At 37.3% G+C, this 27539-nt stretch overlaps 1 protein-coding gene across 1 annotated transcript in view; it reads right to left on the reverse strand.

The window, feature by feature from the left end:
* Nucleotides 1–27539, reverse strand: part of ASAH2 (N-acylsphingosine amidohydrolase 2) — a 68689-nt gene that overhangs the window by 19387 nt on the left and 21763 nt on the right. The window contains exons 8-14 of the mRNA XM_005565854.5: nucleotides 14967–15087; nucleotides 11419–11544; nucleotides 9335–9421; nucleotides 7420–7524; nucleotides 7210–7291; nucleotides 2342–2457; nucleotides 1218–1312 (exon numbers count right to left, since the gene is read on the reverse strand). Of these exons, the coding sequence (XP_005565911.3) occupies nucleotides 1218–1312; nucleotides 2342–2457; nucleotides 7210–7291; nucleotides 7420–7524; nucleotides 9335–9421; nucleotides 11419–11544; nucleotides 14967–15087 (732 nt within the window). The remainder of the gene's footprint in view (nucleotides 1–1217; nucleotides 1313–2341; nucleotides 2458–7209; nucleotides 7292–7419; nucleotides 7525–9334; nucleotides 9422–11418; nucleotides 11545–14966; nucleotides 15088–27539) is intronic.

The following is a 27539-nucleotide window of genomic DNA, read 5'->3' on the forward strand; positions in this document are numbered from 1 at the left end:
GTGCTAAGGATTCAACAGTATGGAGGTTACATTCTAGGGAGAGGAGAGGGTTAATAAGCAAATAAAAACAGATGATGAGAAAAGCTATAGAGAATAACAAAGCAGGATAAAGAGGAAAGGGAGTGGTGGTGGTCACTGTGGTGATGGTGGTGCAGGTGGTATTGCGGGTGCTGCTGGGTGCTGATGTGGTGGTGGTGGTGGTGGTGGTGGTAGGTGAAGATTATACAGTGCAAACAGCACTGGTATCCCTGTTAGATATTTGAGCAAAGAACTAAAGGGATAAAAATTTAGTCATGAAGATAACTGGAAGAAAAGTGTTCCAGACAGAAGAAACCATAAGTTCAAAGGTCCTGAGACAAAAGTATCTTTGATGAGTCTGGGAAGTGTAATAAGGCCAGCGTGGCTGAATCAGAGGTGAGTAAAGAGGAGAAAGTTAAGAAGTCAGATAGGAGAGTCTGCTGAAGAACAGATCATGTAGGAGATTGCAAGTTTGAGGATTTACCTGGAATGAAATGAGAAGCTACTGGAGGGTTTTGAGCAAAGACATGACATTATTTAATTTATACTTCAAAGGGCTTAATCTAGCTGCTGTGTTGAGAAAAAACTGCAGAGGAGTAAAGACAGAATGAAGCAGACTAGATAGCAGGTTATTGCAATAATCTGTGTAAAAGATTGTGGTAACTTAGACCAGGAGGGAAAGTGACAGAAGGTGTTGGGTAGAGTATACGAAATTTGCTGAAGAATTCAAAGAGGAAAAAAATAGAAAAAGAGAATTCAAGGATGACTCCAAGAGATAGGACCTGCTGGAAAGATACAAAATTGCCAGTTACTGAGATAGGAAGACTACATATCAAGCAGGTTTAAAACATTCTTCCATGCTTTTAATACCTAATCTGATTATTTCAAGTACCTGTATTTTAACATGACTGCAAATCTTTCTACTGACATAATAACTCATGGCAACATTTTAATTTGGGGTAAGTTTTTTTTTTTTTAATTTTCATGTCTGCTTCAGGTTAGTTATCGATAATAAGCACAGAGATAGTTATTCTTCAGAGACCCCAGCAAAAGAGGGTAGGAATATTTGTCACTGTCACCAAACAGTACAGGAGGATACCAAGGGGTCAGTACAGAATGATCTTTCATTATAAGAAGCAATTCCAACAGAAACATACAACAAACAAATTTTTAACTAAGTAATAAAAAGAAGAACTTACGTAAACTCCCCAGGGATAGCAGTTATGGCCAAGGACCCAAGGGTAATAATCTGAACATCAACAATATCTGGATGCCAGGGATGAGGTTTTGATAGCTGAGAACCCAAAACAAGAAAATTATGTTAGGGATAACACTCTCTCCATGGTTAACAGACACATAGTGGTCCCAGAAGTTCCTCTAGTCTCTAATTTATGATATAGTATTAAATATTCCACATGGGCATTTATGTCCTAGTCATAACATGAGAATTTCAAATGCCAAAGTCCCATTAACCTGCACTAATCAATGAAGTTTTTGGTGGATCTGTCATCGTGAAATCACAATGTATAACAGATAACCAAACGTTTTCCTAGAGTACTATTGGTGACTATTCTTATAACCAACAAATAAGGACTTCCATTTGGAATGGTTTAACTTAATTTCTCTTTTTATTATAATCGCCCTTTAAGTTTACAGTTGCCAAGTCTTGTCTTATTTTCCAAGATTTTTCCCAAGAGAATTTATCCTTTTCCATATTCAGAATAATATAGCCTGTCCCTCTATTCCTTCCTTTCCTCTCGTTCTTCTTTCAAGAATGTTAATAGGATATTAGGAACAAAATATTTTTAAAATGCTTCTAACTCAACAATCCAAGTTTTTTTATGCATATTGAAATGACCTTTTGACATTTAGAATGCAAAATATATGTTTCAAAGGAATGTAAAAGAAAATTGCTGTAGTTGATAATGTTGCCTGAACTGTGAGAAAATTTAGACATGAACATGTTTCATTTTAGATGACCTGAAATGTTTTCTTCTGCAGAAAATTCGATGCTGACTCCTTTCTTGGAACCAACATTAATAAATTCTGAATAAGATAAATGTTCATCTTATTCTGCCTTTCCCACTGTCCTAATTATTGTACTTATTAATCATAAGTGCAATAGGTAAATCAGTATACATCATAATCATAACCTTCATTCCTTAGAGTCACAGAACCCATTTTTAAATATTAAAAACTTGATATGGGAATATCTAAATTAAGACCTCCCATCTCAGTAGATATCTACCATTCATTATCTGACAGTTCACAAATTTAAAAATAACAATATGATAATTTCACTATGATAATGAAAATGCATTACTTCTCCAGTGTGAAGAAGGATGGGCTTTGGTTTATGACATTCTTTAATTTCTTCAGATGGCTTTCCCAGGATCTGGTCCCGAATGGTGTCCCAAAATGGATCCCCTTCTGTTTTCCCTATTAGAAATGTTACGATTAGTATACTTCCTTGAACCAACCCTCTGAAAAAAGTCATTATTTTGACAAATACTGTACAACAATCTTTTAAGGAGTTTCAGAGATTTTATTAAGGTTGCTGTTCAATAATTCTAAACAGTTTGAATAATAGAATAGGAAAAATGTCTTGTGCAGCCTAAGACATGAGCCATTGTTTAATTAGATCTTCAGTGTGGTCAAGAGAATGACAGAGTACATTTTGTCAATATCCTTAAAGTTTTGTTTCTATTACTCCTGCTCATCCATGTTGCAAATAAAAACAGTTTGACATAATTAACTGCAGAATTGTTGACTAAATCACCTTTTTCCTGTTTTGAAAACTAAAAATGACACCTCCAACTCTCAATACCAGTTGTCTGACTTATGGTCCCTGAAATAATTTCTCCTGGATACCCATTTAATTATCTACACACACATACACACACACAAAAAGAAAAAGAAAAAAAAAAACCAAAAGCAGTAAAAAACAAAAACAAACTTCAAATGCATAATCTGAGGAAAAAGGTTTTGTAACTATAAAACCTATGAATTAAGAATCTATATACTCTATCTGAAAAATGTAATAGTCATAAATGTCGGTGTAGCATAAACTGAAAACTCACAGAAATGAAGGAAGAAATACACATTTCAGTAACAATACTGAAATTTTCAATACCCCACTCTCAATCATGGATAGAACAACTAGGCAGAAGATCAACAGCAAACTTGAACTAGACCTACCAATCTGTAGAATACTCCACCCAACAACAACAGAATATACATTCTTTTCACGTGCACATGGAACATTATCTGGGATAGATCATGTGTTGGCCAAAAGACAAACCTCAATACATTTTCAAAAGTAGAAATAATACAAAATATGTTTTCCAAACACAGTGAAATGAAATTAAAAATAAATAATAGGAAAAAAGGGGGGAGCTCACAAATATGTGGAAATTAAGCAATATGATCTGAAATAGTTAATAATCAAGGAAGAAATCAAAGGAAAATCTGGAAATACTTTATCATGAACGAAAATGAAAACACAACACATTGAAACTTATGGTGGTGACAGCAGTGCTCAGTGAGACATTTATGGTTGTAAATGCCCATATTAAGAAAGAAGAAAGATCTCAAATCAATAACCTAACTTCTACCCGAAGACATTGGAAAAGGAAGGCAAACTAAACCAAATGAAAGAAAAAGAGGAAATAATCAATATTCAAAAGAAAATCAATTAAACACTGAGTAGAAAGACAACAGAAAAATCAATGAAACCAAAAGCTGGTTTTTTGAAAAGGTCAACAAAACTGGCAAAACTTTAGCTAGATTGACCAAGAAAAACAGAGAGAATATTTAAATTATTAAAATCAGAAATTAGGGAGAACATTACTACTGACTTTAAAGAAATAAACAGAATTATAAAGGAATACTGTAAGTAGTTGTATGCTAACAAATTAGATAACTTAGATAAAATGGAAAAATTTCTAGAAAGATAAACTACCAAAACTGACTCAAGAAGAAATAGGCAATCTAAAAAAAAAACTATAAAAAGTAAAGAGATTGAATTCATAACATATTTTTAACTACCTACAACAAATGACAGAACTCAGATTGCTTTACTGCTGAATTCCACCAACCAAAGAATTAGTACTAGCTTTTCCAAAACTTTTCCAAAATAATAGAAAAGGGAACACTTCCTGACTCATTCTATGAGGCCAATATTATCCTGATACAAAACCAGACAAAGATATCACAAGAAAAGAAAACTACAGAACATTGTCTCCGATAAATGTGACACAAAAACCTACAACAAAATACTAGCAAACTGAGTACAGCAACATAGAGAAAGAATTGTTATAGAACATGAGTAACTGGGATTTATTCCAGGAATATAAAGTTGGTTAAACAAAAACTGATTAATGCAGTACAACATATTAATATAATTTTTAAATTACATACAGAGAGAAACATTTGCCAAAAATCTAATACCATTTTATGACAATAACACTCAACAAACTAGGAATAGAAGTAAATTTCCTCCACCTGATAAAGGATTAAAAACCCAGAGCTAACATTATACTTAATGATGAATGACTGAATGCTTTTTCCATACTATCAGGAACAACACAGAATGTGTACTCTTTCCACTTTGATTCAACATTGTTCTGAAGGTTCTAGCCAGGCAATTAGGCAAGAAAAAGAAATAAAAGGCATTCAGATTGGAAAAGAGAAATTAAAACTATTAATATTTCTATTTTAAGATCACATGATCTTGTATAGAGAAAATCCTAAATCATCCATTAAAATATTAGAATTAATAAATGAGTTCAGCAAGGTTGTAGGATACAAGGTCAATACAACTATCAGTTGTATTTCTATACATTTTTATGAACAATCCAAAAATGAAATTAAGAAAAAATTTCCATTTACAATAGCATAGAAAAGAGTGAAATACTAAGAAATAAACTTAACAAAAAAGTACAAAATGTATACTCTTAAAACTACAAAACGTTGTTGAAAAGAGTTAAAGACGATCTAAATGAATGCTAAAATATCAATGTATATGGATCAGATTACATAATATTGTTAAGATGGCAATACTTCCCCAAATTATTCTGTAAATTCAATGACATTCCCATCAGAATCCCAGCTGACTTCTTTGTAAAAAGTTATAAGCTGATTCTAAAACTCCTGTGGAACTGCAAGAAACTCAGAAGTCAAAACAATCTTGGAAGAGGAGAACAAGGTAGAAAGACATACTTTCTGATCTGAAGCGAAACAGTAACCAAGAGACGGTTTTACTGGTACAAGGCTAGGCATACAGATCAATGGAATAGAATTGATAATCCAGACAGAAAGCCACGGGTCAACTAATTTTTAACAAGTGTGCCAAGATTATAGAATGTGTAAATAATAATCTTTCCAATAAGTGGTGCTGGGATAACTGAATAGCCATATGCAAAAGAATAAAGGCAGGCCATTACCTCCATGATACACAAAGTTTAACTAAAAATGGATCCAAGACTTAATGTAGAGCTAAAACCATCAAAATCTTATAAGAAAATAGGGGTAAATCTTCATGACATTGAATTTGGAAAAAGATTCCTATATATGACACCAAACCATGAGTAACAAAAGAAAATTTAGACTTCATAAAAATTAAGAATATTTATGCTTCAAAGGATACAATCAATAAAGTGAAAAAACCTACAGAATGGAAGAAAAAAAAATTTTTTTTTTGAGACAGAGTCTCACTCTGTCGCCAGGCTGGAGTGCAGTGGCGTGATCTTGGTTCACTGCAACCTCCGCCTCCCAGATTCAAGCGATTCTCCTGTCTCAGCCTCCCGAGTAGCTGGGACTACAGACGTGTACCACCACGTCTGGTTAATTTTGTATTTTTAGTAGACAGGGTTTCACCATGTTGACCAGGATAGTCTCAATCTCCTGACCTTGTGATCTGTCTGCCTTGGCCTCCCAAAGTGCTGGGATTACAGGTGTGAGACACCGCACCTGGCCCAAAAATATTTTTATGTCACACATCTGATAAGGGAATGAATACAGAATACACAAAGAAAACTTTTAACTCAATAATAAAAAGAAAAATGACCCAAATTTTAAAATGAGAAAACTACGTAAATGACATTTCTCCAAGGGAGAAATACATGTGGTTAATATGCACATGAAAAGTTGTTTGACATCATTAATCATTAGGCAAATACAAATCAAAACCACAATGAGATATCCCTCCACACCCACTAGGGTGGCTAGATTCAATAAGTCAGATAATAACAAGTATTGGCAAAGACATTAAAAAGTCAGAAACCTATACACTGCCTGTAGAAATGTAAAATGGTGTAGATATTTCAGAAATAATATGGCAGTTTCTCAGATGATTAAACATAGAGTTATATAATTTAGCAATTTCACTCCTAGATATATACCCAAGACGAAAGATGAAAACAAACACCTACATAAAAATCACATGAATATTTATAGAATATTTATAGATTCATAATAACCCAAACATGGGATAACCCAAATGTTCATCAACTGAGGAAGGCTGAAACAAATCTGGTATGTTGATACAATGGAATATTATTCAACCATAAAAAAGAATGAGGCTGGGAGCAGTGGCTCGCACCTGTAATCCCAGCAGTCTGGGAGGCTGAAGTGGGCAGATCACTTGAGGTCAGGAGTTCCAGACCAGGCTAGCTAAATGGTGAAACCCCATCTCTACTTAAAATACAAAAATTAGCTAAGCGTGGTGGCAGGTGCCTGTAGTCTCAGCTACTTGGGAGGCTGAGGCAGGAGAATTGCTTGAACTTGAGAGGTGGAGGTTGTAGTGAGCTGAGATGGTGTCACTGTACTCCAGCCTGGGTGACAAGAGCAAAATTCTGTCTCAAAAAAAAAAAAAAAAAAAAAGGACTGATGCATGCTGCAATATCAATGAACCCTTGAAACGTGATACTAAGTGAAAGAAGCCAACAAAAAAATGCCACATATTATATGATTCCATTTGTATTAAATGTCCAGAATAGGAAAATATAGAGACAGAAATATTAGTGGTTGCTTAGGTCTGGGGGGGTACATGGTCATGTGTAAGCCTGGAAAACCAGCAGACCTTGAGTTTAAAAATTAATAAACGTATTGGCTACAGTGAAACCTGATCAGAGAACGGAACCCAGAAGCTTCAGAAGCTGAAACCATAGATTTCACTGGACTTCACCTTACCCTGCGTAAAATTGAGGCCTCCAACTCCATCAATAGTGCCAGCCGCAAAACTGTAGCCCAGTGCTGGTTTACATGTTTTTGCCTAAAGGAAAAGTTTTAGAAACATAAAAGGAACAGATAAAGAAACGAAAGTTAAGCTGAAAGTAAATAATGAGACCAAACCAAAACTTCACCCTTGGGGCATAACCAGTGTTCCTCAGCAGCACTTACTGTATGTGTGGAATTGAGCCAGACGGTCACATTTGTCATATCCACCCACTGGTGTGCTGAAGCCAGTGGTCCCGTTACCTCCTGGGAGGCAGAGGCATACAGTTCCTGGAAAACACACAGGCTTACTATTCCAAGCAAAAAGGCTAAAGTGAGTATCTCCAACTGTACTCAGGAAGTACCAATTTGATGCACTTTGGAAATGCATCTCTCAGCAAAGTTTTTGTTTTGCTGGTTGCTTAGAATTGGCCACCAACCACATGGGTCTCTCTACCAAACCCAGGAGTTTCCCAGAAGCTTGAAGTCTCCAAGGCTGTTAACCTGTGTCAGCTCCCCATGAAAATGAAATTATAGTGATACAGGCTGTGGCACAAAATGCCCCAATCTCACTTGAAAGATCACCAAGAAAATTTAAGATTAGGAATAACTGGACCAAATTACTTTCTTTGCTACAGTGAGAGTGTATTTTTGGGTGTTCTTGTAGGGTCTTCCTTTCAGAATACTTGAGTCCTGAAGCAGGTTGGGGCCAAGGGAGGCTTGGAGGATTTCAAGCCCTACTTTGTCTGCAGCAGCTCACCCACCCACAACCCACTCTTTGGTGCTTTTGCTTTTGTGTTTTAATATGGTCAATTGATGCTTTTTCAATCTTATGGGAAACATGAGTCAAAACATGTTTAAAAAACTCTTTGTTTGTATTAATTCATATTATATAACATAGGCAAATCCTGTTTCATCAAATGTTCTCTTGCCTGACACTTAGCTCATTTCCACTCTGTCCCCACCCCAGTTTCAACAGCCACATGAGAGCTCTCATAAGTCATCAGCAAGACCAGCTGCAGCCTGCCGCTCCTAATTAAGTTGTGCCTTACTGAGAAGAGAATGCAGAATGTGGGTCAAATCTCTATGACTCTCAGGCTCAGAATGGGAGCAAAATTTCTGACACTAAAGTGTGTCACGGGTGCACACCCTAAATAGAATCTGTGAATTTAGAATAATCCACTGATAATACCACAGTAATTAAAAAGAAACTGCAGCAATTAGGCTGGCTGTTGCTACCAATTTTGTGTCAGATTGTTCTTTAAAGGTGCTTTTGTCCTTCTTTAGTTGCTCTTAAAAGATTTTAGAACTCTTGGAATAAACTATTTAAACACACACACACACATAGAGCAAAGGTATGAATAAGCTATGAAAAGAAAGAGATTTAATCATATCAAGGGCATCTCAGTTTGAGATTCTTTTTTTTTGTCTTTTTGCCTAGAAATCTGTCTCCATAGGAGCTGAAACAAAATATGGGGACAAAATTGGAAATAAAATTTAGGAGGGGGAGGAAGTCAGAGTAATTCATAGTAATCTCAATGGAGACCAGATTCTCTCTTCATCAAAAAGTTGTGCAAAAAGAAAAGAATAGATGGATGATCTTTGCATATTGAAGAACACCGGGAACTAATTTAAATCCAAGTTTCAAGAACTGGAGTTCTATGGTTCAGCTTTCTCTTGTCACCAGAGGAAAAGTTAAGAGATAGCTAGATGACTTTAGGCAAGCAAAGGCCTTAGAGACTTCCGAGAATTTGAATCAATCTGGTCATATCTAATGCCACAAGAAATTGAAAACCTTATAGTCTATCTTCCTAGTGTCTGAAGCAAGCACTCTGGTTTTCTAGACATTCTAAAATAGAATGTTTTCCTGAGTACTTGGTTTTAAATGTACTTCCTATAAGAAGTCAGACCTGAGCAGGCAGACAGAGGTTCCTGTGTGGATTGCAAAGGCCACCTCCCAAGCTGACCTCTTCCAGACTCCCCAGCACAACCTGAGCATTTGCTGTTTTCTTTACAATATTCAACTTCCTAATGAACCACGTCAATGGATTTTAAAGGACAATTTTAAATGAAGATGAAAGGAGTGAGGCCCATGGCTTACCTTTGCTCTCTGATAGATGGCCCGTCCTATAATTTGTGTGCTGTCGAACATATCCTGTCCAGGTCCCTTAGCAATGCACATGTTAGACTGGAACAAAATAAGATAGGATGCATTCTTGGACAAGTAAATAATTATGTTAAGGAATGAAGAATTATAACTGAATCTAAGCAAATAGATTTTTAAAACCACATTCTAGCAGTTCTTTTTGGGTAGTCTTTCAAAGTAAGACTATAAAAACAAAATCATACCTGGAATTAGAACAGTGAATGTCTTTAGAAATTATCTATTCTGAAGCCTTTCTTTTAAAAATAAGGAAATTGAGGCTCAGGTTAAAAGATGTGTTGGTGATTATCCAGGTATCTCATATCCGAGCTAAGACTGGAAGCCAGGTCTTTCTATTGACTGCACATCTTTCTACTTGCTTGTTCTTGCCTCTGATTCTTACTCATGATCACCTTAAACTAAAACTCAGTTAAAATTATATTGGATGGCCGGGCGCGGTGGCTCAAGCCTGTAATCCCAGCACTTTGGGAGGCCGAGACGGGCGGATCACGAGGTCAGGAGATCGAGACCATCCTGGCTAACACGGTGAAACCCCGTCTCTACTAAAAAATACAAAAAAGTAGCCGGGTGAGGTGGCGGGCGCCTGTAGTCCCAGCTACTCGGGAGGCTGAGGCAGGAGAATGGCATAAACCTGGGAGGCGGAGCTTGCAGTGAGCTGAGATCCAGCCACTGCACCCCAGCCTGGGCGGCACAGCAAGACTCCATCTCAAAAAAAAAAAAAAAAAAAAAAAAAAAAATTATATTGGAACAACTAGCTGGACTTCTGGGGAAAAAAATCAATAAACAAATCTGGCCCTATTTCCTACTTCTTATGTCAGAAAAAATTGAGATTGATCAAGCACTTAAATATTATAAGTGGAATCAAAAAATTACTAAAAGAAAATATGGATAAACATATTTTGTAGTATGAGGGTATGGGTAGACCCTCCTGAAAGTTATCTAGAACAAGCTTAGTTAAACTGGACAGCTTAAACATCTTAAATTTCCATAGGAGGCAAAAGACATAAATAAGACAGAAAGACAACTGATAAACTTTAGGAAAAGTTTGTACTATTTTGACAAAACTAAGACTTTAGTATATTAGGAGCTTTAAAAAGTCGATTAAAAAAAATATCTTTATTAATACTGGTATTAACCCAACTGGGTAGAGTTGACTGGGATGGAATAAATACCCCAGAAATAGTGTACAAAAAAAGCATTACCACAGGACAAATGTTCTACAAACACAAAGAATAAGAACCCAAAAAATAGCATCTACTACTCATGTCAAAGTTGAAAACAAAGCCAAATCAACATTGTGTGAGTTAAATAAATGATGGTATAGCCTTACTTGTTGTCTTTAAAACATATCACACAGATCTGGATATACTCATTGAAAGGTTTCTAAGACAAATTAAGTGGAAAACTGAAGTTCTGGATACAAAATTCAAAATCCATGAATAAGTCATAAAATGTTGTTTATAAATGCATAGATAAATACATAGGAGGAGGTATGAGAATAGTAACTTCTGGGAAGAACAAAGTATAGAGGAAAGCGAGGCGAAGAGGGACTTTCACTTTTTACTATTCTCTGCACTTCCACATTATTTGAATTTTTTACAGCAATTCTTTTTTGCTTGTAATTTTTTAAAAAGGAAAAGGAATTTTGGTCTTATATGAAAAATCCTATAAACTATAATCCACGAGAAATGTCTCAGGCAGGCAGTTTTTAGTACAAACTTGTGACTTTCGAAATGCCAAAGCAAAATGTTTCAGATTGTCCAAGTTTGGGGAAGGGTAAAGTTAATCTCTGACAGTTACTGAATTGTCTCATCATTCAAAAAACTTAACAGTCACTCAAATGGAAAAATATAACTTCACTCAATTAAAATTTAGTGGGTTTGGACAGGTGTTTTTGAGAAGAGCAGATGCTAGGGAGAACTAGGCCAGTGTATGCTAGAAGACAAGGTATTTGTAAATATTCAAATATAAAATGTATTTGAGATGCAAAAACAAAGATTTCATGTGCCATAATTACCTACCCCACCAATGGGACAAGTGCTATTGGCGTTATCACAGGACTCTCCCGTGTTGATGCAACGTGGGCCGAGAATGTTGGGGGACACATCTCCTAGGTTTGATGAAGCAAAGGCTGCTACAAATGGCCCCTGACAAAAGAAATACCATGTTGCCTTTTATTCTTTCCTATTTCCTGTAATGACTGCCATTAGAAATGCAAACATTAAATCCACTCTGGTAAATTATTCAAAATCATTTGCAGACAATAAAAAGAGGATATAAAATATTCTGTAGGTTGCCAGTTCACTCTGATGATAGTTTCTTTTGCTGTGCAGAAGCTCTTTAGTTTAATTAGATCCCATTTGTCAATTTTGGCTTTTGTTGCCATTGCTTTTGGTATTTCAGTCATGAAGTCTTTACCCATCCCTATGTCCTAAATGGTATTTGTCTAGGTTTTCTTCTAGGGTTTTTATAGTTTTAAGTCTTACGTTTAAGTCTTTAATCCATCTTGAGTTAATTTTTGTATAAGGTGTAAGGAAGGGGTCCAGTTTCAGTGTTCTGCATATGGCTAGCCAGTTTTTCCAACATCATTTATTAAATAGGGGATCCTTTCCCTATTGCTTGTTTTTGTCAGATTTGTTGAAGATCAGATGGCTGTAGATGTGTGGTGTTATTTCTGAGGCCTCTGTTTCATTCCAATGTTCTATATATCTGTTTTGGTACCAGTACCATGCTGTTTTGGTTACTGTACCCTTGTAGTATAGTTTGAAGTTAGTTCAACCATTGTGGAAAACAGTGTGGTGATTCCTCAAGGATCTAGAATCAGAAACACCATTTGACCCAGCAATCCCATTACTGGGTATATACCCAAAGGATTATAAATCATTCTACTATAAATACACATGCACACATACGTTTATTGCAGCATATTCACAATAGCAAAGACCAGGAACCAACCCAAATGCCCATCAATGATTGACTGGATAAAGAAAATGTGGCACATGTACACCATGGAATACTATGCAGCCATAAAAAGGGATGAATTCACGTCCTTTGCAGGGACATGGATGAAGCTGGAAACCATCATTCTCAGCAAACTAACACAAGAACAGAAAACCAAACACCACATGTTCTCACTCATAAGTGGGAGTTGAACAATGAGAACACATGGTCACAGGGAGGGGAACATCACACACCAGGGCCTGTCGGGGGGTGGGAGGCTAGGGAAGGGATAGCATTAGGAGAAATACCTAATGTAGATGATGGGTTGATAGGTGCAGCAAACCACCATAGCACGGGTATACCTGTGTAACCTGCACGTTCTGTACATGTATCCCAGAATTTAAAGTATAATTTAAAAAAAAAATTCAGAAAAAAATATTCTGAGAAAACTTTTTATTCCTGCAAAGGCTCACATTACCATCGGTGTACATATTATTACTGAAAATATTCGAATTATCAACAAAGCTGTTTCAAGTGGGAGTTTCAAATTATGCCTCAAACAGAAATATTTTAACCAGAAACACTGTGTGCAATAACAAATTATAAAATGCTGACCAGTCAATCTAGTCTATTGTGTTTTATCTGGAGCTCAGAGATCCATTTGCCTTTTAAAAATAAATATGCTATTGGCTTAATCAGGAAAAAGCAAATACAGACTTTCCTGTTGCACAATGAAACTAAACACACCATCTGGACTTGCCCTCGGTGTATCTTTTCTCTCTCTCTTCAACGTAATTAGAGCCATGCAAGGTCTCTGCCTCAACCCAGCCACTCTATTATTCTACCTTAAATGCCCCGAACTTTCTTCGGGAAAGAGATAACTAAGTATTAGAGATATAAATCTTTTTTTATACTAAAAAGATAATTTATTTCATAGTGCCTAGCACTCAGGCAGTGATCATAAATAGAAAAATCTCTTCTTTTCTCTAAAATGCAGGCTAAAGTGAGAAAATAGAGTGAGTTTTGCCAACAAAGGAGCTTGCTTTGGTTTGGATGTGGTTTATTCCTGCCAAAACTCATGCTGAAATTTGATCTCCAATGTGGCATTGTTGAGAGCTGTAGTCTAGTAGGAAGAGACTGATCCCTCATGAATAGAATAATGCCCTCCCACAGGGTGAATGGCATCTCACTCTCTAGGGAATGGATTGCAGTAGTTCCTGCAGGAGCAGGTTGCTAAAAAACAGCCTGGCTTCCTCAGTGTTTCCTCTCTTGCTTCCTCTTTCACTTATGATCTCTTTGCAAATCCTAGTTCCTCTTTTTTTCTTTTTTCTTTTTTCTTTTTTTTTTATCTTTTTTTTTTTTTTTTTGGAGACAGAGTCTCACACTGTACCCCAGGCTGGAGTGCAATGGCACGATCTTGGCTCACTGCAACCTCTGCCTCCCAGGTTCAAGCAATTCTCCTGTCTCAGCCTCCCAAGTAGCTGGGGCTATAGGCACACACCACTATTCCTGGCTAATGTTTTGTATTTTTAGCAGTGATGGTGTTTCACCATGTTGGCCAGGCTCGTCTTAAACTCCTGACCTCATGAATCACCTGCCTCGGCCTCCCAAAGTACTGGGATTACAGGTGTGACCCACTGCATTCGGCCTCCTCTTCTGTTTTCTATCATTATTTATGTACAATATTCTGAGAAAATTTTTATTTTATTGGTAATAGCATGAGGCCCTCACCAGATGCAGTTGTTCAGTCTTGAACTTTTCAACCAGCAGAATCAGGAGCCAAAAAAACCTCTTTTCTTTATAAATTATCCAGTCTCAGTTATTCTGCTAACACAAAACAAAGACAGAGCTAAATGATCAGGCTGAATGTTAATGGAAGCTAATATCTTTGTAAGGGAATATTAATTGTAGGTAAGGTCCTGGGACTCTTATCCCATTATATAGTCTTCCGAATTTGGGCCTGGCGCAGTGGCTCCTGCCTGTAATATAACACTTTGGGAGATCGAGGCGGGCAGATCATTTGAGGTTAGGAGTTCAAGACCTGCCTGACCCACATGGAGAAACCCTGTCTCTACTAAAAATACAAAAATTAGCCAGGCGTAGGGGTTTGCACCTGTAATTTCAGCTACTCAGGAGACTGAGGCACAAGAGTTGCTTGAACCCGGAAGGCAGAGGTTGCAGTGAGCTGAGATCGTGCCACTGCACTCCAACCTGGGTGATAGAGTGAAACTCTGTCTCAAAAAAATAAAAATAAAAATAAAATGGTGCTTAATCCCTGTATAGCTCTAAAAATGAAAGTAAATATCAACAGTTTGTCATATTTTCAGTTTAATCAAAAACTACTGTTATTACAAAAATCTTGAACTTTGCCCTTCCTTATTCAACTAATAACTTTATGAAGCACTTAATACAAGGACTATGTAACACAAAAAGCAAATGGATTAGTACTCATTTTTTATTTTTCTTTCCACGTTAGGGAGGATGGTAAATGCTCTCTATCCAAGCATATCAATATGTGAGATTGATGATGACACTTTATTCTGGAGATTTGAATCACCTATTCTGAACGCAGCATGAATGATGATACTCAGTGAATCCAGATGAAACTTTCAATGATATAAATTCTCACCTGCCCAGGTAGATATCCTTTGTTCTTCTCTTGCTCAAGCAGGTAAGATGCATAGCCCACATTGTCACTGTTTACAAGATGGTTACTGTTGTTCATGCTGACTGGGTGGATGGCAAACCAGCTGTAAAGGAGCAAGAAGCTCTAAGTTAATCAGGAGAACCAGAGAACTGAGGCCAAGAACTACGACTGGAAGCTTAAGTTTTCTCCAGCAGGAAAAAATATTTTTAAATGATAGACATTCTACATCTAGACTCTTTCATTGTTCATGGGCTTAAAAATACAATGCAAAAAAAAATGTACTCAAGAAGTCTGATCATTTTCTTAAATTAAAAATACAGAACTCCATTTTCATGACTATTTCATCGTTGGCATCATCATTAGACTGGTCAGTTACCAGATGGCATACCTAAAAAACTGTATGTACACGGACTTTGTCCTTCAAGATAGGCACACAGATAGTAATTATTTAAATCTATCTAATCCGACATTTACTAAGGGTTACCTGTATGCCAAGCACTGAATAAACTGTGGTTTACTTTCAGAATCTCACCAAAGACATAGATGTGAACAAATGGCTTTAACACAGTGTGACAAACGTTGCAAAGAAACAGGCATAAAGTGTTTAGGGACCACAGATGACTAACAATTAATTCCTGAGGGCATTACAGGGAGAGGAAACAGCAGGGTAAATGCACAGAGGCGTGAAAGAGGATGTGATGCATAATTCAGTATATCCTTATGCCTAGTAATACCTTGTTTAAGCATAAAGCTATACAGTTTACAAACTAATTTCACATCTGTTACCTTATTTGAACTTCACAACAACTCTGAGAGACAGGCTGTTTTACCTCTACTCTGCATAGGTGACCCAGAGAAGCAAAATAATGGTCCACTGCTCATAGAGGCCCAGGACTCAAGTCTGGGTCTTGTGACACTGTGTCCAGTGGTCTTTGTAGGCTCAAACCCTCACACAGGTGAAAAGGATATTTACAGAGTGGAAGGCAGTAAAGCAGATTAACTGGAACGCTCAAGAAAAGAGAGATGCCAGTTCATAAAGTGTCAGGTTAACTTAGAATTTTTTTTAAAAAATTGTTGATTCAATTCTTCGTTGAAAAATCTTTAAATGTTTTCGCTTACATGCCTACCTAAGCAATGTAATGCACAAAACTAAGCATCTACTTAATGGCTAGAAAGGGTTTAGGACTTTAAGATCATCTTTCAAGCATCAGTTCTTATTGCCTATCAGAAGCAGACGTAGGGCTGAGGTGGCCTGCTCAAAGCCCACTGGCGCTGCTAGGCAGGCAACACAAATGAGTCATACTAGTTGGTACAATAGGGACTGGTGTAGACTGTAGAAAACTTGCAGTGTCTAAAGTTCACAGCCTTTACTCAGCTCCAGCCAAGTATTGCCTTATGGGAGTATAAACCAGTGCTGCCAGCTCTTCTCATTTATTCAAAAGGAGCCACAAATCCATGTTTTCGTATTTATTTATCAACTTTAAAATTCTTCAGGAAGTAAATGGCATGGCAACAAAGGACGAGAACTGCTATACATTAAGAGACTTAAGACATGTAGCCAACAAATGTAGTTTGTGGTCTGATTCAAACAAAATAACTATTTGAAACAACAAAAAAAGACTTTTTGGTATAATCAGGGAAGACCGAACACAGATTGGGTGTCAGATCATATTAAGAAATTAATTTTAACTTTGTTGGTTGTAATAAATGATTGGGGTTACTTATTTTTTAAAGTCTTTATCTGACGGAGATACACACTGAAATATTTCTGAGTGAAATATATCTAAAGACACATGCACACATATGTTCGTTGCAGCACAATTCACAATAGCAAGACATGAAATCAACCTAAATGCCCATCAATGATAGGCCAGATAAAGGAAATATGGTATGTATACACCGTGGAATACTTAGCAGCCATCAAAAGAACAAGATTATGTCCTTTGCAGGAACATAGATGGAGCTCGAGGCCATTATCCTTAGCAAACAAACACAGGAACAGAAAACCAAATACCACATCTTCTCACTTATAGGTGGGAACTGAATGATGAGAACACATGGACCAACAGACACTGGGGCCTATTGGAGAGTGAGGGGTAGAAGAGGGGAGAAGATCAGGAAAAATAACTAATGGATACTAGGCTTAATAACTGGGTGATGAAATAATCTGTACAACGAAGACCCATGACACACATTTACCTATGTAACCAGCCTGTAAATGTACCCCTGAACTTAAAATAAAATGTAAATTTTTAAAAAAGAAGTGTATGATGTCCTGGTATTTGCTTTCAAATACTCTAGCCAAAAAAAAAAAAAAAAAGAAGGGGGACTGAGGGAGAGGAAGGATAAAACAGAATGACAGAGTCCTGCTAATTATTGAAGCTGGGCAATAAGTTACATGGAGATTCATCACATTAATTACCGTAATTAGTATGTGTTCAAAAATTTCTATATAGTTTCCTTTTTCATGTTGGCATACATTTTGAATTTTTCAAAACACAATGTCAAGCCAAATCACCAATGAGTGAGCTGAATTTAGTTCATGAGATGGCTATTTGCCCCTGTGCTAAGGAATAAACATTTATTAGTCTGAAGATATTCTAGAGTTATCCCCTCGCAGTTACTTGCAAGGTGTTTACATTTAGGAATATTCTTCTATTAGGTTTGTATGTGTGGTTTGTCTCTTTCTCTTAGAACTCAAGTATCAGGAAATTCTAATCAACTAGTGTTTTCCAGTTACATGGATTTTGCTTTACTGGAGTTTCTTTAGTTTGGAAGAAAATGCAGTGGTGGCATTTTGGCTTCCCAATCAAAACATTTCCATCTGATACCATCATGCTGAGGTCAGCCAGCTTCAGCCAACACTGAATATTTCCATTACAATCAAAGAAAAACTATAGAAAAATTCTGCTGACAATGATTATTATTTAGCTCTTATTAGACAAAGGACTTTATGTACAAGATCTCATTCTATTCTCACAGGAACCCTTTGAGTCAAGTACTATCATTATCTTCATTCTACAACTAAGAAAACTAAGTCCCAGAGTGGTAACACTGGGACTGGTAACAGTGTGACCACCTGACCTAGGTCACACAGTGGTAAGTCAAGAAGCAGGGCAATGAATTCAGGTTGTGTGTGTGTGTGTGTGTAGATAGATACATAGATAGATAGATAGATAGATAGATAGATAGATAGATAGATAGATAGATAGATAGATAGATAGATGATAGATAGATAGATAGCTATAGAGATATATGCTCTTATCCACTGTGGAATCCTGGCTCTGTCCCTTCTCTTCATTCACTTGCTCATTCACTACACGTTTAGTTAACTTTGACTCTGTGCCAGCCACTAGGAACATAAAGATGAATGAGGCACCATCTTGGCCTTGAGAAATGCTTCACAAAAGACGTGGCACTTGAGGTGGATCTTAAAAGATGAGGAAGAGCTAGGCAAAGGAATCACTAGAGAAGAAGTATTCCTAGCAGAGGAAATAACATCTGCAAAGGCATGGAGATGTGAAGGAGGGCCCTGTGTTCAGAGAATGGGTAGTTAGGGTGGCCAGAGCAGAATGGATATGGACACGGAAAGATGGCAGTTGTATCATTCATTCAATCAACATGAATTTATTGGGAACCATGTTGATAGGCATTGTGTGAAGGATTGTAAAGAGGAGTCAGATGCATTTCCTACCATCAAGGACCTTACACAATTGGCCACAATGGTTTCTCTGTGGAGAAAGCATGTGCTGAGAATTTCAATCTACTAGTTAGATATAGACTTGATTTCTTCTTCTTCTTTTGACAAAGCATCTCACTCTGTTGCCCAGGCTGGGGTGCAGTGGTGCAATTGTGGCTCACTTCAGCCTTGACCTTCCAGACTCAAGTGGTCCTCCCACCTCAATCTCCCAAGTAGCTGGCACTACAGATGTTCACCACTATGCCTAGGTAATTCTTTTTATTTTTTTGTAGAGATGGGGGTCTTACTATGTTGCCCAGGCTGATCTCCAACTCCAGAGCTCAAGCGATCCTCCTGCCTCACCTTCCTAAAGTGCTGGTTTTACAGGGATGAGCCACCACACCTGGCTTAATTTCTTCTTTATTCCATTTATTTTAAGCCTTAGAAAATAAATTGAGCTTTTTCTCTAGAAAATTAAAATAAGTGTTCAGAAAAAAGTTATTTAAATTGAAGGAAAGGAAGATGTCATATTTTTCCTCCTTTGTCCTTTGAAATGTTCACTATTAAAATAGCAAACTTGTCACAGGAACCAAAGTACTATAGTTATGGATGAATATTTATAAAGATATGCGGAAAGGTGATCATTTTAATTTTAAAACATAGTACTTATATTTTATTTTATCTGGCCAAAAAATATTCTTCAAAGCAAAGTTCAAAAGAAAGGAAGAAAGCTTTAGTTTCAGAAGTTAAGAATTCAGACATAAAAGGATGAATACATCTGTGATAGTAAGCATTTTTAAATAATGCTTATGTCACAGCTAAATGTAAAATAGGAAGTAAGGTGCTACTTGAATCAGCATGATGTAATTAAAAGTACTGCAGAAAGTCAAGAGATTGGGGACCTTATCCTAGTTTGTAGCAAAGTTAGTCAAAATTTCTGGACTAAAATTTAAAAATTATTGAGACTGAAAAATAATAGATTTCAACTATGCTTTATGAATCAGTAAACAACATATTAATATAAAACACTACAATTTTTTTTCGTTCTGTGTAAAGGAGGTATTTGGAGAAAAGGATCTCTAGTGACTATTAATTCAGACATTGTATGTGCCCTACTCTGAAACAAAGAGAAAAGCAGGTTCCATACACTCAGACCCGGGCTTCCCTGTCCAGTGTGCAAGTTGTGTCCTGTACAAAGAACACTGGCGAAGCGGGTAAGGGGTTAAAGCCAGCCTCTGTGCAGCTCACTGAGCCAGGCACTTCAGCCAGCCCAGAAAAGAGGATGCATTTGTGTAACTTAGACAAAGGTTCTATGTGCTAGCATGGCCCTCCCTGACCTAAACGTCCACAAATAGGGAAATAGAATACTGTGGACCCATTCAAAGGTACTGTTCAGAAGATTCATAGCAACATGGGAGCTCTTCAGTAAATAAAATATAGGAGGCTGTAATGGGCTGAATAGTGTCACTCAAAAATGCATGCTCATCTGGAACCTCAGAATGTGACTTACTTGCAAATATGGGTTTTATAGATGTAATCAAGGTAAAGATTAAGTGATATTATACTGACTGCATGTAGGCTCTGAATCCAATGACTAGCATCCTCACAACAAGAGGAAAGGAGCAGAGAGACATCTAGAGACATAGAGAAGAAGGTGATATGAAGATGGGGGCACAGATTGGAGGCATGTGTCTATAAGCCAATGAAGCCAAGGATTGATGGGAACCACTAGAAGCTAAAACAGATGCATGGAACAGATTCCCCCCTTGGAGTCTCCAGAAGGAACCAACCCTGCTAATGCCTTGAATTTGGATTTCTGGCCTCCTGACCTGTGAGAGAATAAATTTCTGTTGTTTTAAGTCACCTAGTCTTTGATAATGTGTGTCTTCCCTAGGAAACTAATACAGAGGCTAATATTATATTACAGTAGCTGAAAATACCAGCTCTGGGGTCAGACATGAGTTACTTAATTTATTTGAACCTCAGTGTTCATACCTGTAACATAACGATAATAGTAGTATCTGCATTTGACAATTAAAATAACTAATACATGTGAGGTGCTTAGCACAAAGACTGGCTGATACCAAGAATGGAATAAATGTTCACTATGAGAAGGTGGGTGACGCTATACTGATACTACTGCTGCTGCAGCTGCAGATGATGATAATGATGATAAGGGAAAGAGACACAAAGCTCTGAGCATAAATAAATATATATATATACACTCACATATCTATGATTCGTAAGATTAATACAATGTTAAATATATGGGGGCGGTGTTCAACATTCACAACACATGTATATTCAACCCACGTGGTATGGGCATGAAATGATTCAGTGAGGAGAGCCTGCCCTCTTGTGACAGGGACGTGAGTGCTCACAAAATGCCCATGTGCTCTTCTATTTCCCAGTCTCATTTGCAAGAAGGGGTGTGTGAATAGCTCTGACTATTAACATTTGTGCAGAAGGACTACCCAATCTTCATTAGACTTTCCATGAGTGGAAAATAAGTCTTCAATGTGTTCAGCCACTGGAATTTCACGTTCTATCTTTTGTGGCACCTGCCATTAATTACCTTCACACCCTCGTTTTCACTCGCTCACAATCATCCTCACCCCAACCCGCCGCAAACTGGAGAAGAAGAGGAAAGGGTGTTTCATCGTCTCATACGGGAAGGATTATTGGGCCCAGACTTTTACCCAAAGGGCAAGCTAAATTTTAAACCAGCAGAAGAAAAGAATACGCACTGGACTGCTCAGATTTTAAAAAGACAATGAGCTCTAGCCAGAAGAGCCCTCCTCAAGTTACAGGCACACCTGGGACAAGTATCCTGCAGAATATTTCTACCATCTCCACCCCAGAGAAGAGATGTACATTCTCAAGGAATCCTTTTGTTATCTTCAAAAATCCTGAATGAAAAAGTCCTTCTAAATAACAATATTGGAGAAATATCTCATTAGGGTAAATTCCATTAAGTTACAGCAGTCAAAATCCCTGTACCACGCCTTTAATCCCAGCACTTTGGGAGGCCAAGGCAGGAGTTCGAAACCAGCCTGGTCAACATGCAAAGTCCCATCTCTACTAAAAATACAAAAATTAGCCGGGAGTGACAGCGCACACCTGTAATCCCAGCTACTCGGGAGGCTGAGGCAGGAGAATCACTTGAACCCCCGGCAGACGGAGGTTGCAGTGAACCAAGATCATGCCACTGCACTCCAGCCTGGGTGACAGGGCGAGACTCTGTCAAAAAATAAAAATAAAAAAATTTAAAAATCCTTGCACATTACATGGTAAGTGATCAACAAGAAACAGGAAATGGCCAATAGAGTATTGCTTTTTTAATTGAGCCAAACCGTGAATTGAAGAAATTCAAAGGAAAACAACAGTGATTTGACTTTTTTAAGCCTGTTACTTGGCAACAATTGTAAAGCATGATAATACTAATTTTGGCAAGAGTATGACAAACAACATTCTGCTCATGTTTGAGTAACGGGAGAGTAAACCAACAAAGGAGTGTTTGGCAATTTGTAGGAAAAGCTTTAAAATATAAACATTCTCTTTGGCTCAGGAATCCCATTCTAGGAATTTAGCTTAAGGAAATCATTGGCAAATATGTATCCATTTGAGAATGCTTATCATAGGCTGGGCGTGGTGGCTCATGCCTGTAATCTCAACACTTTGGGAGGCCGAGGCGGGCAGATCACCTGAGTCCAGGAGTTTGAGACTAGCCTGGCCAACGTGGTAAAACCCCGTCTCTACTAAAAAACTACAAAACTTAGCCAGGCGTGGTGGTGCACGCCTGCAATCCCAGCTACTCAGGAGGCAGAGGCAAGAGAATCGCTTGAACCCAGGAGGTGGAGGTTGCAGTGAGCCAAGATTGCACCACTGCACTCCAGCCTGGGCAACAGAGCAAGACTTTGTCTCAAAAAAAAATGCTTATCGTGATGTATTTTATGATTGAAAACAACCTAAATAACAAATGATTGCTGATTAGTTGAGTACAGTATGATACATGGAATGAAATACTACATAGCAATTTTTAAATGGTGATTTAAAAAATACTAACTGGCATTGAAAGATATTCATAAGGTATTGCTAAATTTAAAAAAGAGTTAACAAACTGTAAATATAATAAAATACCACTTTTTTAGAAAAAATTATTAATGTGCTTAGAAAAAGTCTCAAAGACTATGAAGCTATCTCTGAGTGTCAGGATCCCCAGATGATTTTTTGACTTTTTAATTTTTTTTCTTACTGTGGAAATTTTAGAAAATATATAAAAGAAAAGAAGATTTTAAAAATTACTTGATATAGCACCAAGAATGAACCCTAAGGTAAACTATGGGTGATAATGATGTGTCAATGTAGGTTCATCAGTTGTAAGGAATATACCACTCTGGTGGGGAATATTGATAGTCGGGGAGGCTGTGTGTGTATTGGAAGAAGGTGCATATGGGAACTCTCTGTACTTCCTGCTCAATTTTGCTGTAAACCTGAAACTGCTTTTAAAAATACAGTTTATTAATTAAAATAATAATAAAGTCTATTAAAAAAAAAAAACTATGCCCAGCACTGGCACAGTATCATTTCTGCATTGTTCTATTGTACAAAGCAGTCACAGGACCAGCCAAAGTTCAAGAACTAGGAAAATAATCTCCATCTTTTAATGGAGAGTGGCAAGGTCACTTTGGATAAAACATGGAATAAGAGCAATTATTGTGTTGTTGCAGCCATTTTATAAACTACAATCTGCCATTTAAATATATATTTTAAAAATAACTATTAATCCAAAAAACGTAAGAGGTGAGAGAGGAGGAAAAAGAAGCACTGAAAAGGTGAGACAAATAGCACAAAGTGAGGAGATACAGAAAAGTTCAGATATGATCATCACAATTCCTGAAAATACATTAAATTTGCTTGAAAAACAAAGATTGTCAGAGTATAAAAGAAATAACTAAAGCTATATGATATTCATAAGAGACACCCTTAAAATGTAAGAACAAAGAAAAGTTCAAAGAAAATTGCAGAGAAATATACATGGCAAATTCTGCGTTAATGACATTAACAGACTGTAGACTTTAAGACAAAAAAATTATTAGATAAGAAGAGGATCACTACAAAAACAAACAGATACTTGATGGTCTCAGTACATGGAGATAACACTGTTAATATTTTTATAGTATTTTAAAGTTTCTAGTGCACAGTGAGTGAAATCAAGTGAGCATCCATATTTATAGAAAGACCTTTTAGTCATGTGTATTTCCTATTATATGTTCTACATAGAAAAATGAACTGAAGCAAATGTACCTGAAAAAATGAACTGAAGCAAATGTACCTGAATATTAACCATGATTGATTTGAGGTAGTATAATTTAATTTAATTTTTCCTTCCTTTCTACTTTCTTTATTTTTCAAGTTTTCTATGGTAAGCACACCCTATTTTTATACTGAAAAAAAACTTAGAAAAAAATAATAATCTCCCAGATTTTTTTCAGGTTAAGAACTTTCCAGAAATCTAACAATCAAGTTGTCCAATATCTCCAGCCAACTGTTTTTTTATGGTTTGGGTTTCTAAACTTGGGACAATTTAAACTACACGAGGGTGATCAATCTCTGTTATCAGTCAACAGTCATCATCTTTGTCATCAAAAAGTCCTTATTAGGCACCTTCACCTACCGGCAGGGGAGGAGGGTGAACCTGACCCAGGATGAAAGATCACTGTACAACTATGACCAAGCCCCACTGAAGAAGAATACAGGCAAGCAGAAAGTAAAGTTAGAGCAGGAAGACAGCATCAAGTTTCACAACATGGAGCAGAACAAGAAAAAGAGGTTCAGTGAAAGATATAGAAACAGAAAGCAGGGGCCAAGCACAATGGCTCAGGCCTGTGATCCCAACACTCTGAAATGTTAAGGTAGGAGGATCCCTTGAGGTCAGGACTTCAAGACCCATCTAGGCAACATAGCGAGACCCTGTCTCTATTTATTTTTTAAATAAAAGCAATAAATAAAATAAACAGAGAGGAAGGCTTTATAAACCAGCATTCATGCTAATGATAGAGAAGGCATTTAGGAAGACAAAGACAAGATGAGATGAAAACAAGAGAGCAAGAATGGTTTGACAGAGGGCAGTCACTAAGGTTTCAGCATTTGCAATTTGAGTGGGGTTAAGTGGATGGAGGGGAAAGTGTAGACTTGCAATAGAGAAAGCCACAGAGAATAAACAGTCAGACATTACAATTCAAGAAAAATAATTCAATTATTCTGTGTCAATTAAAAACAAAATATTTTATGTAAAAAAAGTTTTTAAATAAAGAAGTCATAGTCATAGATGAGAGAGAAGAATTTTACATATACTGCAACTGAGTTCTGTAAGTCAATACCATTCGAATAAATTAGTGTAATAGCACAAATAGGATTTTTCTAACTTTTTACACAAATGATTCAAATAGCTTACACAAATCACTGCCCTTGTCATTTTAAAAATATGCTTTTAAAGGGCCCCCTTACAAGACCACTAACTATAAGAATAAAAGGTTTGCAATATATAAATAGAAGGCAATGGAGAGGAGAGGAGAAAAAAGGAGAGCAGGAAGAGGAGAAGGAGGAGAAGGGAGATGAGGAGAGAGGAGGAGGAAGAAGAAAAGAAGAGGGAAGAGAAGAAGAAGGAAGGAGAAGAGGAGTCCATGTGACGCTGCAAATTCAAGGAAGAAAACTTGGCAGAAGAAAAGAGGAAGGCAAAGGGAAGAAAAGCAAGACAAAGCCTTTTCAGTTGCAGTATCCTTGAAGAAATAAGTCGGCCTCCTCACCTGTCTCAGAGCTGCCTTTGTAAGTGTAGCTGTATGAGTAGTACCTCTTCCACTGACCACAACTGCCACTCAGATTATCTGCACTTGTGACTTTCTTTTTGATGTAGACATTTGAAACCTGTTTTGCTTTCTCCCTTCATGTTTTCTTCATACACATAGTGTCTTATTGCATCCGAGACTCTCAAGGTTCTGTTTATCCTCCTTCATTGGATGACAGACCCTTTGGGGCACCTTACAGAGTCTCCCAAAGTGAATTTTGTAAATGTTACACAGCTTATATTTTAATTCACAATTCAGAACATCCCAAACATGTTCTCCATGTCTGGAGAAAAAACATTGAATGCTTTCATGTAAGGGGAAAAAGGTACAAGATAGCAATTTTTTTCTGACATAGAATTTTCTACCATAGATTTTTCTGACGTAGAGCAACTAGAGCAAATGTTGGCCTAACAATTGTAAAGGGCTTAATGGTTCATGGAACAGTTCCAGGAATATAATTTTATTTCATTCCTCAAGTCTACACTCTTCCCAACCCTTCGACAGCCCCAACTCCCAACCCTAGCTTGAAACACTTTAATGAGTTTTCATTCCTCTTGGTATAAAACAACAAATTCTTTGTCATGCCATCTAATCTCTATCTCTTACTTTGTCTTGCATCACCCTGCCCCGTTGACCCCTGCACTCCAGCCACACACACCTTTTACCAGTTCTTCAAATGCTTCCCCATTTGTGTTAAATGTTCTTTTCCAATCCCCCCATTTTTCCAGTTAATTCCTACTCCAGTTTCCAGCTCCCATTGTTGTCACTTCCTCAGGGAAACCTTTCCCAATCTCTCAGACAAGGTCAAATTCCTTTAAGATAGTTCTACATATCTGCCTTTCTTAGCACTGAGCCCAATTATAATTTTACATGTATTGTATGCCTATCTGTATGACTGCTGTCTCCTTCAGTAGACTGAAGTCCTATAAGGGCAGCAACTCCATGTGTATTTGTTCATCAGTGTATCCCATAATAATTTCTGTGTGGAGAGAAGATATGATAGCCACATTTGAAAATATGGCACTGAGTCTCAGAGAGTTTAAGGGATTCATTCCAGTAGTACAAATATGGGTACTAGATTCCAAGGTACTGGATTCCTGATTTCAAGGCCAGGGAATACATCATTCCAAGGAGGTACTACATGGTTCATAGTAGGTCCCTAGTACAGACTTGCTGAATGAAAAACTGAAAACAAAAATGAAAGTAAGAAGGAATGAATTATGAACTCAAATATGGTTTTCATTGTGAAGAAGATAATCTTGGCTGTGATGCTGGGCAGGTCACATCACCTTTCTAGGCCCTTCCTCCTCTGCTGAAGGTTGAACTAGGCCATCTCCATGTTCTGTGATTCTGAGTTGCTGTGCTTCCAAACTCCTCTCACCTTGGGATTCTGTCTAACAGCAGGCACCTACATGTGGTGGGTGAGTTACTTAGCAGCCCAGATTTGACTTTATATTTTGGATCATTTTTAACGTGTTCAAAGAGCAATTACACTATGAAACAAGAGGCAATTGCAGGAGCAATTACATCAAAGATAACATACGGCAGCTACAGAAACAATGGAAAGTTATTGCAGGGTGTTAAGCACAACAGATGGAAAAGCTTTGCTATAACCTTGACAGTTGACCGAAGAACTTCCAGATACATGCTATAATTGTATGTAGGGAAGCAAAGAACATCTGGCCAAAAGAATAGTATTTTTGAATTTTCTGTTCCAGTTATTAAATGATTCAAAAACTGACCAGGTGCAGTAGCTCACACCTGTAATCCAAGCACTTTGGAAGGCCGAGGTGGAAGATCAGTCTGGGCAACAAGCAAGACCCCATTTCTACAAAAAATAAAAAAATAAAAATAAAAAAATAGCTAGGTGTGGTGGTGAGCGCCTGTAGTCCCAGTTACTAAGCAGGCTGAGGTAGGAGGATCACTTGAGCCTAGGAATTTGAGGCTGCAGTGAGCTATGATCACACCATTGCTCTCCAGCCTAGGCAACAGAGCAAGAGCTTGTCTCAGGGAATAAAAGAAAAAAAA

Source organism: Macaca fascicularis, chromosome 9 (genome assembly GCF_037993035.2).
Source record: "Macaca fascicularis isolate 582-1 chromosome 9, T2T-MFA8v1.1".
Lineage (NCBI taxonomy): Eukaryota > Metazoa > Chordata > Mammalia > Primates > Cercopithecidae > Macaca > Macaca fascicularis.